Source organism: Vigna unguiculata, chromosome 11, assembly GCF_037176805.1.
Source record: "Vigna unguiculata cultivar grain cowpea cultivar isolate G323 ecotype 2 chromosome 11, ASM3717680v1, whole genome shotgun sequence".
Taxonomy (NCBI): Eukaryota; Viridiplantae; Streptophyta; class Magnoliopsida; order Fabales; family Fabaceae; genus Vigna; species Vigna unguiculata.
Window position 1 is genome coordinate 33,439,145 of NC_140802.1, and position 14,624 is coordinate 33,453,768.

At 31.0% G+C, this 14,624-nt stretch overlaps 1 protein-coding gene, 1 long non-coding RNA gene and 1 pseudogene across 3 annotated transcripts; 2 read left to right on the plus strand and 1 right to left on the minus strand.

Moving 5' to 3' along the window:
* Window positions 1–9,710: 9,710 nt before the first annotated feature.
* On the plus strand, window positions 9,711–10,325 carry LOC146881805 (uncharacterized). Of its 2 annotated transcripts, XR_014986227.1 has the most exons (3): window positions 9,711–9,759; window positions 9,827–10,108; window positions 10,249–10,325. It is a non-coding gene; the product is annotated as an uncharacterized LOC146881805 (long non-coding RNA). The 2 variants fall into 2 exon arrangements; XR_014986226.1 differs by lacking the exon at window positions 10,249–10,325 and having other exon boundaries at window positions 9,827–10,118.
* Window positions 10,317–11,564, minus strand: LOC114170003 (senescence-specific cysteine protease SAG39-like). Its single transcript, XM_028055457.2, has 2 exons — window positions 11,126–11,564; window positions 10,317–11,042 (listed from the first exon to the last, which is right to left on the minus strand). Exons 1-2 carry the CDS (start codon window positions 11,562–11,564, stop codon window positions 10,450–10,452), a joined length of 1,032 nt encoding a protein of 343 aa, XP_027911258.2. The 3' UTR covers window positions 10,317–10,449.
* LOC114170309 (cysteine endopeptidase RepA pseudogene) lies at window positions 11,563–13,293 on the plus strand (annotated as a pseudogene).
* Window positions 13,294–14,624: the final 1,331 nt, after the last annotated feature.

Here is a 14,624-nt window from a genome sequence, read left to right on the forward strand (position 1 = left end):
GCTTCTTGCAACGTATCTCCCATAAGCACATATATATTCGCCATAATCTTCTCTGCATTCATCACCATCATCTCTTTCCTAGCCAAAAATTTCCTAGACATGCAATTTCACACTACCATTCTAATGACAATAGCAACATAATATAATACCACGAACAACCAACTCTAATACTATTGTTGGGTATCATAGTACTAGCACAAGTACTTACAATTAAAATAAAAGATGAAAATAAAGGAACAAAGATAAATAATAGGCAATGGATATAATTTATTCAAAAAAAGAAAAAATTACATATCATTCTCTCAATTCCAAGGAGAGAACAAATGAGAACTTCTCTCTTGGAAATAGGAAAAACAAATAAAGAGAACTTTCAAGGAGAAACAAATATTTTCTCTTAATTCTTCTCTCACTTACTGAAGCAAAAAGAAAGAAAGGGAAAACTTTGGGATGCTTCCTAAGAAAACAATAGGTTCCCTTTTATAACATGAAAAGTAAATCCCAAACTAAGTTCCCACCGATGTGGGACTTCTATTCTCATAGTCTTCTCCTGTCAAAGTTAATTTTCTTTACGTTCTATTTGGAACGTAAAATTCTCGACCACTTCTCAAGAGCAACTATCATATTAACTTCTAGTATTTTTAAAACTTTAGTAAAATACTATAATACCCCTTTGAAGTGAGAAATGAGGGAATTAATTTAATAAATCTAAAATAATCCCATAACTTTAATACATTTATGTTCTAATGATATTATATTAGAATCTTTACATTAACGTTATTCTTTAAATTGCATGAACCAAATATTAAATTAATAAAATTTAACTAATTTCTCTTTGTTTTCTTCGTAATCATCTTGACAACAATAAAATGTTTTCCTGCATGGCCCTTCTTCAACACTGTTATGTTTGGAAACATTGTGATATTCAATGCTAATAGTATTGTGGAGGAGCGGTATGTCATGAATGATGATAATCTTTCCATAAGTAAATGCTAATCGAGTACTAGGATGTTTATGCATTTTGAAATTGGGTTTCATGTTCTTCAATTAGATTATTAGAGAAGATGCTATTAGATAGCTAATACCTAATGGCATTCCAGCAATCCTTATGTAGAAATTAATTAACATTTATTTATGTTTATTAGATGACTATAAAAACTTCAGCTTAAATTCAAAATTCATCTTGTAACATCCATATTTTTAATAAACTAATAAATTGTATTATTTACTTTATCCTTACTTTAAAATAAGAGTAGAAAATTTTGTACTTTTACTAATGATGTTTTATATTATATCTAGAAATAGTTTAAACATTGAAAAATAAATAAGTAGTTTTAAGAAATATTACTAAAGCATTATTTATTTAAATAAAAGAAGAAAGAAACTTCTATCAGAACATAAGTAAATAAGGAGAAAAGAAGATGAAAAACAAAGAAGATAACGAAATTAAAAGAAATAACCATGCATTTAATGCACATGTAATGATTCCTTGAAGAAGGTGAAAAACAAAGAAGGGAAACCAAGTTAAGGAAAAAGGAAAAAAAAAAGATAAGGCTTATCTTTTTATTAATGAAGAGAACCTTTGAATTTTATAATTTGGAATAAAATGAACATATGTTTTGCTTATAAAAGAAGGATGGAGTGAGATAGAAAAGTAAAGAATTGAAGAAAGGGTGAGTTCCGTGAGAAAGAAAGAGAGAGAGGGAAAGAAGGAAATAAGTTGGAGTAAGATATTACAAGAAATTTTAACCTTTTAGAACCTTTTAGAAATGTGTCCCCAACTAATAAGGTAATGGAGAATGAGGTTAAGCTTTTTTTATATTAATCTTGATAAACTCATGGATGGTATATTAATCTTTTATTTATTTTGAATCATATATTATTTTATTTACTTTCATTTAATTTGTTTTTATTTCTTATCCTCTTTATTTATTTGTATTTATATTATTTAATTTATCTTTAGTTAAGCATTGATCCTATTTATTTATTTACTTAATTTAATTTACCTTACAACACGAATCTTATTTATTTATTTAATTTTAGGCTTTAAAACCTTTTTGGTCCTTATTTTTGTAGTGTTTGTTGCGGATGGTCCTCATTTTGACAGAATATTTAAAATGGTCCTCATTTTTACCGAATGTTTAAAATGATCCTCATTTTCGCAATTCATGTTTTATTTGGTCCTTTTCTGTAACGCCGTTTAAATCATTAACGGAGCATTGTACAAGTGGCAGATTTGTATTAGGGGTGTGTTACGTGTACTGTACATGTGTGGTAATTAGATATTTGGGGATAAATAAGTGAGCTAGGATTTTGGTAAGGAATGTTTGGGCAGTTGGTGAGTTTTGGCAATCGTATTCCTCCATTCCCAATTGGTGTTGCTGCATTCTTCTTCTTCTTGCAATCCCATTATATAGGTATGTTACGGTCCCAATCTTCTTCCTTTACCTCTGGTTGTAATCGTTGGAGGCAACCGTGTTGTATCACTTCGTGCACTATTGATGGTTCAACGAGAAATGGATTAAGCCCGATTTGTAGCTGCGGAGAGATGAGAGCTTTGAGGATGGCAAGAACTCCAAAGAATATTGGTAGAAAATTTTGGGTACAATCTGTTTTTATTTTTGTGTTAATAATAAATTGGTTTTAATTTTTGGTTTATTGATTTATAGAGTGGTGGTTCCAATACAAAGTGGTGGTGTTGATGAAAAGGATGTCATCATCATGACACAAATGAGGCAGATTAATGATTTGGAGAAGTCATTGAAGGTTGCTGAGAAGAGGCTACAATTAGTAATAGGGTTCACTTGTGTTGTTATTGTATTATTCGTACTATTATTGTGTGTAATCTTTTAAAGTCCAATCTGTTTTGTGCTATTGTTAAATGAAGAAATGAATTAGTTTGATTATGTTGATATTAGTCCCAACATGTTCAAAATGACATCTTAACCTGAGCATTGAAGTAAGTGATATTGATCTAAGTTTGAGAAAAATTAAATTGATCTAAGTCAAAATGCAGTACATCAATAATGAATATACATCAGAAATTCCAAAAAATAACTAAGACGTCTGTAGCTGCTATCATGGCCTCCTCCTAATTTGTAATTTCATCCTAAACTGCTGAGATGGTTCTTCTGGTGTTAGTAGTGGTGTTGCTTGACTCTTCACTTCATTCCTTGGTGGTTGAGTTGTTTGAGTTTCAGCAGTTGGTGCATTCTCAGCAGTTTCATCAGTTGGGCATTCTCAGCAGTTGGTGCATTCTCAGCAGTTTAGGTATCTGGTGCAGTCTCAACAGGTGTTGCAGTCTGCTCATCCACAGGCTTATCTGGGCAATTGTTCCTGTTATGTCCAATCTGACGGCATATGCTACATTTTTTTCTATGACCTCTTTTGCTGATTTGTGTGTTATCCTTTCTCAACTCCCACTCTTCCAACCTTCTTTTTTTCTTGGGTCTTCCTCGTAAGATCCTCTTATGTGGTGGATGGACGTCAGGGCAAGGAGTTCTTTCCCATAAGACTTCACCATTGACTGGAAAGATGATGGATTGATATATTTCTTCGTAGGTGGATCTCCTGAAGTAGATTGGTATAATCAATTAGAAATAAAATAATGGGGACCATTACACAAACACTGACAACCGACAAACAAACCAACTAAAATAATACCCCCTGAACCCCACCTACAGACACAAACTACACAAAATCATGGAAGTAATTTAGAAACCATGAAGAACATCACAACAATCGAAAGACAAACAAATCCCAAAATAGAATTACGAAAACCCTAACCCACGAGCAAACACAACCCAAAAAACCCTAAACCCACTTACCTCGTTAATGATGATTAACTAGAAAATTGAAATGAAGAGCGCAACTACAATCCAATGATGAAATGGCAAGTATTAGCTGCTTCCTCTGCAAATCCGAGCTCAAGAAAAACAAAGATGAAGAAATTTCCCTAATTGCAAAATTTCTCCTAAATTGAAAAATTAACGTTAATTAGCCATATGTACAGTACACGTAACATACCCTAATACAATCTGTGCACCTGTACATGTCTCCGTTAATGATTTAAATGGCATTACAGAAAAGGACCAAATAAAACACGAATTACGGAAATGAGGACCATTTTAAACATTCGATAAAAATGAGGACCATTTTAAACATTCTGTCAAAATGAGGACCATCCGCAACAAACACTACGAAAATGAGGACCAAAAAGGTATTTAAACCTTAATTTTATCTCAAATTATGTACGGATCTTGTTTAATTATTTATTTTCATTTACACACTAGTCTAGTTTATTTATTTCATTTAATTTATTTTTTATTTTCAGTTATGCCTGGTCTTATTCATTTATCTCATTTAATTTAATTTATATTCAGTTACACACTGATCATGATTATTTATTTCATTTCATCTCCAGTGTCCCTCGTATTAATTTATATTTTGTTATTATATTTGTTCATAACATTCTTATCCATATTTAGTTATTTATTTAAAGTATTTGTTTTGATTCTTATTTAATCACTATTTTATAATTTGAAAAATATAAAAGTAAGTAAAAATAATATTATTTTATTCGGCGAGCTTGATAAAAGAAAGTTATGTGTATGTTTTATTGTTATTTTACATCCTTGGCGTATGGTTATTTAATGACATAGTGTGATAGCCATCACATTTTGTGATTTTTGAAAGTGTTCAAGAATATGTCAATTAAGAGTCTTATTTAGTTTGGTTTCAATGAGTTAAGATCAAACTAATGTTAGAGTATTTATATTCGGGAAGTCACAGTTTGGTAGGATATGAGATGAAAGACAAGAAGCATTATGGAGTCTAAGAAAGTTTTACCAAGTGAATGAATATTTGGATAGTTCAAAATAACGTCGTGGATAGTTAAGATAGATAGTATGAAGTTATGTTATTGTTGATGTTTTCTCCATAAAAATCTTATTATAAAAAAAAAAAAATCAATTCCATCTTTTTATCAAATAATTATTATTTATATAGAAGTCGGGACGTTAAAAGATCTACTATCTAAATTATATTTGGATTTGAAGTTCTGTGCTGTAAAATAGTATAGTGCATGGCATGTGAAATTTTTGATGTTGTGAAGTAGCTAATAGTCTTCTTTTGTAGATTGCACATGCTTTTCTCCTCACCAAGGCATTTAGTAGAAGCTGGTGCATGCATCATCACAATGGAGAATGAGTACAAGATGGATTTTTCTCTTGCAGCAATTGCAGGATTCACAATTTGTTGCTTAATATTAGGTTTTGGTAAGTTCATTTTGAATATTACTATTCTCTTTAAATTTTATTTTCCATGTATTGTTTGTCAAACTGAACTTGGAGCAGATTATTCTTTGTCGAATCTTTCTAAGTTTTTCTATTTTATTTTTATTGTTTTATATATTAGGGTTGCAATTTGATTTTCAGAGAAATATGTTAGAAGTAACCATTAAGTGCAGTAACTAATTAGGAAATACTAATACACTATAATGTACTTTTTAGTTTTTTATTTTCTTTTAATAATTTACCAAAATTTAAATTTTTAGTTGGAAGTCGTGTTTTGAAGCTTATGCATAAAATATTTTATGGATTGTTTGTATTTTTTGCTTGTTTTCTTCTTAACTATCATTTACTAATTGATATCATTCAATCATAAACTAAAACATACATTAAAATTTACTGTAACCATTTTGAAAGTTATAACAAATAAATGATACAGATTGATTGGGAGCATAAACTTTCTAATTTTCTTAACTAGGATATTTGGACTACAAGCCTAAACGACTGTTCCTTGCAATCACATTGTCAAGTCCTTCTCCAAAAACCAGAATAAGAGCATCTCTCAATTCATACAACAAAGAAAACTCTAAGTGATATAGCATCATTTGAGGCCTTAATAATAACTTTAGGGCCTTCTGAGAGCCAGTTATGTTTACATTCTACATTTGCAATGTTACTGTTATGCACCTCTGAAACATAGTAGAAAGCTTTTACTTGAGCATGTGAATTTGTGCTTCTGAATTAACTTCTTGTTTTGTCTGTATACAATACTTTATCTGAAGATGGAAAAAGGGAATTTGAGAAAGCATATAGTGCTTCATATTATCCCTGCATGGATATTTTGTACGAGTGCTATGAGGATATCGCTGTTGGGAGTAGAGATGGCAAATAAACCCGTGCCCGTGGGTATCACCCGAACCCGTCCCCGTTTTGACGGGGAATCCCCGCTTTGACTGGGTATGGGTATGGGTATGGGTAATACCCGAAATTTTCAACTGGGGATGGGGATGGGAATGGGGATATATATATACCCGCCCAAATATCCGTCCCCGCTTAAATTACTAAACTATTTATAATTTATTAAATAATCTAAAAAATATATATAAATAAATAATATATTTACACATAAAATATAATATAATATAATATAATATAATATAATATAGTATATATACATATAAATAAAATATACTTTTATATATATATATATATATATTTACACATATACATGTAATATAATATAATATAATATAATATAATATAATATAATATAATATACATATAATATATATACATAATAATATAATATAATATATATAATATATACGTATAAAACAAATTAATCATTTAACTAGTGAGATCTTTTATAAACAAATTTATAACATTACAAATTTATAAAAATTTAAAAGAAATATATATATATATATATATATATATATATATATATATATATATATATATATATATATATATATATAAAAGCATAAAATATCTACGCATATACATATAATATATATACATAATAATATAATATATATTATTATATTTATATTATTATATAATATAATATAATATATACTTAAAATAAATATATATCTATAAAAAATATATATATATATATATATATATATATATATATATATATATATATATATAAACATAAGATATCCACACATATAATATATATACATAGTAATAATAATATAATATATAATATAATATAATATATATAAATAATTATATATATATATAAACATAAGATATCCACACATATAATATATATATACATAGTAATATAACATATAATATAATATAATATAATATAATATATATATATATATATATATATATATATATATATATATATATATAACATATTTCTCATTCTCTTTGTTTTTTGTTATACACTTTGTTTACTCTCTCAATTGTCTGGTTTGTTTTTTAAGATTTAATTTTGAAGGTAATTTTTCTTCTTCTTATTACATAATATTTACTCTCTGTACATGGTTATGTTCAAATAGGTGTTCCTCAATTTCATTCTATGAAATAATTTTTAGGTTACACATTTGATTATCTTTATTTATTTATTTATTTTCATGAAAATGTTTGACTCTTATTTTGTAGCTCTTCTTTTTGTTACTTTGGTTATACACTTTTTTACTCTCTTTTAATTGTTTGGCTTGTTCTTTAAGGTTTAAGCAGATCTTCAAGGTACTTTTCCTTTTATCATAATCTTAATTATACATTTTTTTTTCCGTTATGTGATGTTCAAATGGATATTCTCAAATTTGGGTCACACATTTAATTATCTTTACTCCTTTATGATAATTTTATTTATTATTTATTTTTTGTTTCATGATAATGTTTAATTCTCAATTTTAAGTGCTCAATTGCATAAATCCTTAATTTAATTCAAGATCAAAAGATGAAGAATCTATGTTTAAATTTGAATTATTATTAATTTAATTTTGTTATTTGTGCTATTTCGTTTAAGTGGTATAATATAAATTTTTAATAGTATAAAAAATATTTGAAATATTTTTAAACTTGATTATTGGTTTTCCTTTTATATTTTGTTAAAAAAGAAATTAACCTTTTTACTTTGTTTGATTTTTTTTGTTACGTATGTTAGTTTCTAGAGAAAATGAGCACAGGAGATCAAGATTTGCAGGTACCAAGTCCACCACAGTGTTCACAACAACCAACTCCCTTTCAAAGTTCCAATAATGACAGTCAATCTCCATTGAATCCATCTACGCAAACACCTTCAAAAGTTCATGATGAAATACATTCAACAACACAAGTAGAGCCTGAGAAAGGGAAATTGAAAAGTGTTGTGTGGGAACACTTTGAAAAGATAAAAGTTGATGGAAAATACAAAGCTAAATGTAACTATTGCAAGAAACTGCTTGGTGGAGAAACAAAGAATGGAACAAAGCACTTGCACCATCATACAAACATATGTATTCAAAAGAAGGCTTTAGCAAAAGGAAAAGGGGGACAAAAAACACTTTTTTCTAAGATTTCAAGTGGCAAAAAGGAATTGGCTTGTGGAGCTTATAATGAAGAAAATGCCAAGAGGGAACTTGCAACAATGATTATATTGCATGAATATCCATTGTCAATAGTGGACCATATTGGTTTTACTAGATTCGTGACAACAATTCAACCATTATTTCAACTTCCTTCACGAAATATGATAAAGAAAGAGATACTCCGCATCTATGAACATGAAAAACAAGTTGTTATGAAGTTGATAGATACAAATAAAGGAAGAATAGCAATTACATCGGATATGTGGACTGCAAGCAATCAAAAGAAAGGGTATATGTTTATCACAACTCACTATATTGATGACAATTGGACATTGCAAAATATAATTTTGAGGTACACCTTTTTTAATTTATAAATTTTCCAATAATTTTTTTTATGCACCTCTAGAAAGATTATATGTCTTACAAAATATTGCTTAATTTATAGGTTCATTTATGTTCCCGCACCTCACACAACTGATCGACTTTGCAATGTATTAGTTGATTGTTTGTTCCAACCCTTCAAGCAATTGCAAGGGATGTTTTAGCTATTCCAATAACAACTGTAGCTTCTGAATCTGCTTTTAGTACTGGTGGTCAGATATTAACTTCTCACCGTAGTCGACTTCATCATATTACTATAGAGGCTTTGATGTGTACAAGAAGTTGGATATGGAACTCAAACCATCTAGGTAAGTTACTCAAATTTATTAATATTTTTTGTTAGTATTTTTTGTGAATTGTCATCTAATATTCTACATTTGGTGTTTGTAGGTGTTAAAAAATTAAAAGGAAAAGATGTTCTCATGAGTGAAAATGAATCTGATGAAGAAGGTACATTATATTCTAGTAATTAAAATTTTAAATTTCAATTATTATATCATATCTAATTTTTCATTTTTTTTCTATGTGTAGGTGGATCGAATGCAAATGAAACCACTGATCATTTGTAAAATTAATAAATATTTTGGTTATTATAAAATTTTAGTAATGTGTAATTTTTTAGCTTTTATATAATTATTTGAATTTTATTTAGTTGTTATTTGATACTTTAATTTGAGATTTATACTATTATAATATTTTTCTTAATATTTGACATCATGAAAATAAAAAAGAGTATGTTATTTTAATATTGAATATTTTGATAGTATCATGATTCCGTTGGTGTGATTTTTAAATTTTTTTTATAAAAAATATTTAATTGATATATGGAACAATAAAAAAATGGGTATGGGTATGGGTATAAGAAAATACCCGTTACCCGGTGGGGATGGGGATGGGTCAAAAGTTGTATACCCGTTGGGTTTGGGGATGGGGATGGGGATGAATTTTTATTATGGGGATGGGGATGGGATCATGATACCCGTACCCGCCTCGCCCCGTTGCCATCCCTAGTTGGGAGTGAGATTCGCAGTGTTGTCTTGGCTGGACGTCGCTTTTATGTACGTGCATATTTACTTTCCATTTAGAGCTATTGAGCAATATCTAAACTGTACCTGTGTTTTACAGGAGAAAGAGGGTCTGCCTGCCTTTCCCATGGGCAAAATTGATCAAACCAGGATGTGGAAGGTTGGTGAGCGTGTCCGATCAACAAGGCCAGCCGGTGATCTAGGCCCATTATATCCATTTTTATCCATCATAATTGTTTCATATACTGCTTTTGGTATGAGATCAACAGAAGGAAAAACAAACTTTGTTTTCAGGTGCATAGGTGATGTTATCCAGAAAGCATGGAATTGCTTTCCTCTGTAACACAATGCACACTTTCAAAATGGCAAAATACCAACCATAGTTCCTTCAATTCAGAATCTGCACTAAGACACTTTCCTTGATTGGAAGGGAACAACCTATTGTTGAAAAATTCTAAACAAAACACAGTGCAAATAAACCGTTAAACCGTTAGACCAGTTTGTTTTCTGAGCTAGTTCAAGTATGAATGGGTTTCTCTTCCAGGATCTCAGTTAGAAAGGTAAAATAGTCTAAGCATATATGAACCATCATAACATGTTTAGTCACAGACAAATTTTTCATTTCATCATAAGTGATATGTTGAAATACAACGATTCATGAGAGAATACACTGTTATACACAACATAAAGCAGTTTAGAAATAGTGGTATACAAATTTAATAATTATGCAGTAGGGTAAGATGCCATCATAGCTATGCCACAGAGTCCTTCTTGAGCAGCCACACCTCTTTGCATCCTAATGTAGCCTTCTTCACCCCACTCTGTTCCCCATGAGTTCTTAACCAACCAATACTCAGTTCCATCGTCACTAACACCATATCCCACAGCTGTGACACCGTGATCTAAGTCAGTTCCACATGACCCAGTGAACACACCACTCTCGTAAAATTGAAAGTCAGAGCCACTGGCATCGATGGCCACAGACACCGGTTGATTGGCCACAGCCTTTTGCAGTGCCTTCTCGTTGTTGGCAGGGACATCCTCGTACCCAGTAATGGTAGCAGCATGGCTGCCTGCTGCATTTGCATTGCATTTTCCATCAACACCCTGATAGGGGTAATTGGCTTCGGTGTTGAGTCCATGATTTTGAATGATGAATTTGAAAGCGTCATCCATAAGACCACCACCACAACCTTGGTCCTCCCCGTTTATGTCACAATCAACGAGTTCTTGTTCTGACAAAGAGATCAGTTTTCCAGTACTCAGTTTGTGAATTCCTTCAGTTGCTGCAACAGCAGAAAAAGCCCAGCAGCATCCTACTCAAGGTAAATTATTAATAGTTAGATAATCAAGCAATTTAATTTTACTCAGCAATGTGAATGAGTAATGAAGCACGTACCACACTGGCCTTGGTTCTTGACGGGTGTCACTGCACCCTTTTGCCTCCAGTCCACAGTGGATGGTACTGCAGTCACATTTTCATACTTAAAAGTTGTTGTCCTTATGATTGAGGAACACATGTGCCCCTTGAACCTATTTCTTGGTGCTATGAACTCCTCGTTGGTGAGGTCTGCAAATTGATTAATAGCTAACTTGTAAGGTTTATTGGCAGCACTGTTGAAGGCTTCAATGTAGTTCACATTTTCCTTGAATATCCTGAATCGCTTTTCCCTTTCTTGAGGGTCCTTGTAGCCTTTGCCATAACGAGCCATCCATTCCTCATGCCTCTCATACATGGTGGCATCTTGGAGAGTGCGACATGAGACTTGAAAAGCCAAGAATCCCATGCAGAAAAGCAGTGCCAGTGAAATATGATAGAACTGATTTTTTGCAACCATGGTGGCTACTTATGTGACAGATAATTGGAATAACTACTTTAGGCTGGTTAGTGAAATGATTGAAAGATGTGTTGTGGCGTGGTATTCTGCATTGTTTGTGGTGTTTATATAGGCATGATAGCGTTGAATTCTAAATTAGTTTGTTTTAGTTTCCAACTTCAATCTGAAAGAACCTCTTTATTGTATGTAGCTGAGATTATTCTTTTCTAAAAGAGACCATTGCTAGTGGATATTGGCAGTGTGGACAAATTACTTGTCAAGCGTAACGTATAAATGGTGCGATATATGGTGCCAAAGTGCTTGTCAAAGAGAATGTGCGTATTGGGAAAGTTTAGTATTATAAAAATTGAAGTATGAAAACTTTATTAACTTCATTCACGCAAATTTCTACACCATAATCAGATAAAAGTCGCACTTTTCCAAACCAAATAGGTTTATACAAAGATATTTATTAACAAATGAATTATGTTGTGTTGTTTTTGGTTTAAACCTTATGCTAAACTTAGCATGAATTCAGAAACAAATAAATTGTGTAAATTTTATTCTTGATCATAATGAATCGATTTTAAAAAGTTTCCACTAATCCATTTTAATTTAGTAAAAATTTAGTTAAAAAAATATGAATCAATCTGATTCATTTCATAAAAATCTAATCCAATCCATTGTTTTACTACATGGATATCCCATCCATCCATACAAATGATATTTTAAAAAAAAATTAAAATATAGTTAGCTGATGGTTTATCTGTATTAAAATTCTGAATCAGTATAAAACTGCTATAAAGAAAATTTATGACAGTAAGAAACGGCTACAAAAGACATATGTACAGACTAAAATTATTGATATTTTGTTGTCATACGTGGAAGAACTAAAACTGAGAAACAAGAACAAACATAAAGATAGAAAAATAATTTAATCCATAGTATATTATATTTTATTGGATTTGGAAGGCTGGAAGGAAAAATACTGCTACTAAATTTATTTGGTTTTGCGCCATAGCAATATGCATGCAAATAAAACAAAACAAGTTTCAAACTTTCGTTTATATAGCTCCAAACTTTTCCAGTGCCAACAAAGAAGGCTTCCTTGGAAAACTACTTCATTGGTATATTAAGGATAAGGTGCTTTCAGATATGAATTGAAAACACATAAGGTTAATTTACGATTCAAAGACAATTTAGAATAAATACCACAAATAATGTTGGGAGCACCACACTGCATCTTTCACGTACCAATTTCAAACAACTCTAAGAATACACTAGCTACCATGGCTACCAAAACTCAGTGCTATCATATTTGTTTGACATTGGTTTTGTGCATGGCGATGTGGGCTTTTGAAGTCACATCTCGCACTCTCCAAGATGACTCCATGCACTAGCCAACGATGCTGCTACCATTACTGGGTACGAGGATGTTCCTGCCAACAATGAGAAGGCACTGCAGAAGGCTGTGGCCAATCAACCGGTGTCTGTGGCCATCGATGCCAGTGGCTCTGACTTTCAATTTTACGAGAGTGGTGTGTTCACTGGGTCATGTGGAACTGACTTAGATCACGGTGTCACAGCTGTGGGATATGGTGTTAGTGACGATGGAACTGAGTATTGGCTTGTAAAGAACTCATGGGGAACCCAGTGGGGTGAAGAAGGCTACATTAGGATGCAAAGAGGTGTGGCTTCTCAGGAAGGACTCTGTGGCATAGCTATGCAAGCTTCTTACCCTACTGCATAATTCAAAAAATTGTACCCTGTCATAATATGTACAATTCTATGTATCTCACTAATTAAACTCATTCCTGTTATAGCTCGTTCATATCGTTGTATCCTTTCCACCAATACACTATTCTAAGTTCACATCTTATCGGTGAATTACTAATGAAAAGTAAATAACATCTAATCTAATTTTAATACAAATGAGAACTAATAAATAGAAAGTTCTTCGATTAAATAATATATCTGACAAACTTCTATTCAAAATTTTTTATCTAAAAAAAATAAGAAAGCTTACGTGTCAAATGCTCCTAATTTTGAGACTTTGAAAAAAAAATCTAAAAGAAATACATTTCTCTCTCATTTCCACCGACCCTCTCTATCCCACCGCCGCCAACTTTCTCCTCTTTCATCGTAGACTCTTCAACTTTTTCTCTCTCTTTCTCACTTTTCACACGTTCCATAAATCTTCATCTTCTTCTCAGATTCTTCTTATTTTTTCTCTCTCTTTCTCACTCCCACACGTTCAAACTCTTCATCTTCTTTTCAAATTCTTTTTGGTTTTTCTCTCTCTTTCTTAGGCCATCAAAACACCATGGCCTCCACATAATCTTCATCTTAAGATCTCTTTCTATTTTTTCTTTAGATTTCTAACATCTTCACATCTGTTATTTACTTTGTTTTATTTTTGTTCTTTAATTTTTTTCAGGTTTTTGAAGGAAACAATTGATCTTTTCTTTCATTTTTATCCATATTTCGTTGTATTATTTTAGCTTCTTTTCTGTCTTCCGATTTTTCTAACCCTTTCTTTGTTTTGGAATTTTTTTTCAGATGAATGAATTGAGTAGAATATTGGTCATGGCCAGATTTCAGGTTTCTCAAGCAAACAATTGATCTTCTTATTTTATTTTTACCCAAAATTCATTGTATTTTTCAGCTTCTTTTCTGTCTTCTGATTTTTTTCACCCTTTCTTTGTTTTGGATTTTTTTTCAGATGAATGAAATCTAGGTAGAACATTGGTCACGACCAGATTTTAGGTTTTTTTTAACTTTACAGTTGATCTTTTCTTTTATTTTTATCCAGATTTCGTTGTATTTTTTCAGCTTCTTCTCTGTCATCCGATTTTTCTCACCCATTCTCTGTTTTGGAATTTTTTTCAGATAAATGAACTGAGTAGAACATTGGTCGCGGCCAGATTTCGTGTTTTTACCCAGATTTCGTTTTTTCTTCAGTTTTCTCAAACAAACAGTTCATATTCTTCGTATATTTTTACCCAGATTTCGTTGATGTTATTTTTTAGAACTTATAGGCTTGAAATGAAGACTTCCAAAACATGCAAGAGTCTTAAAGAC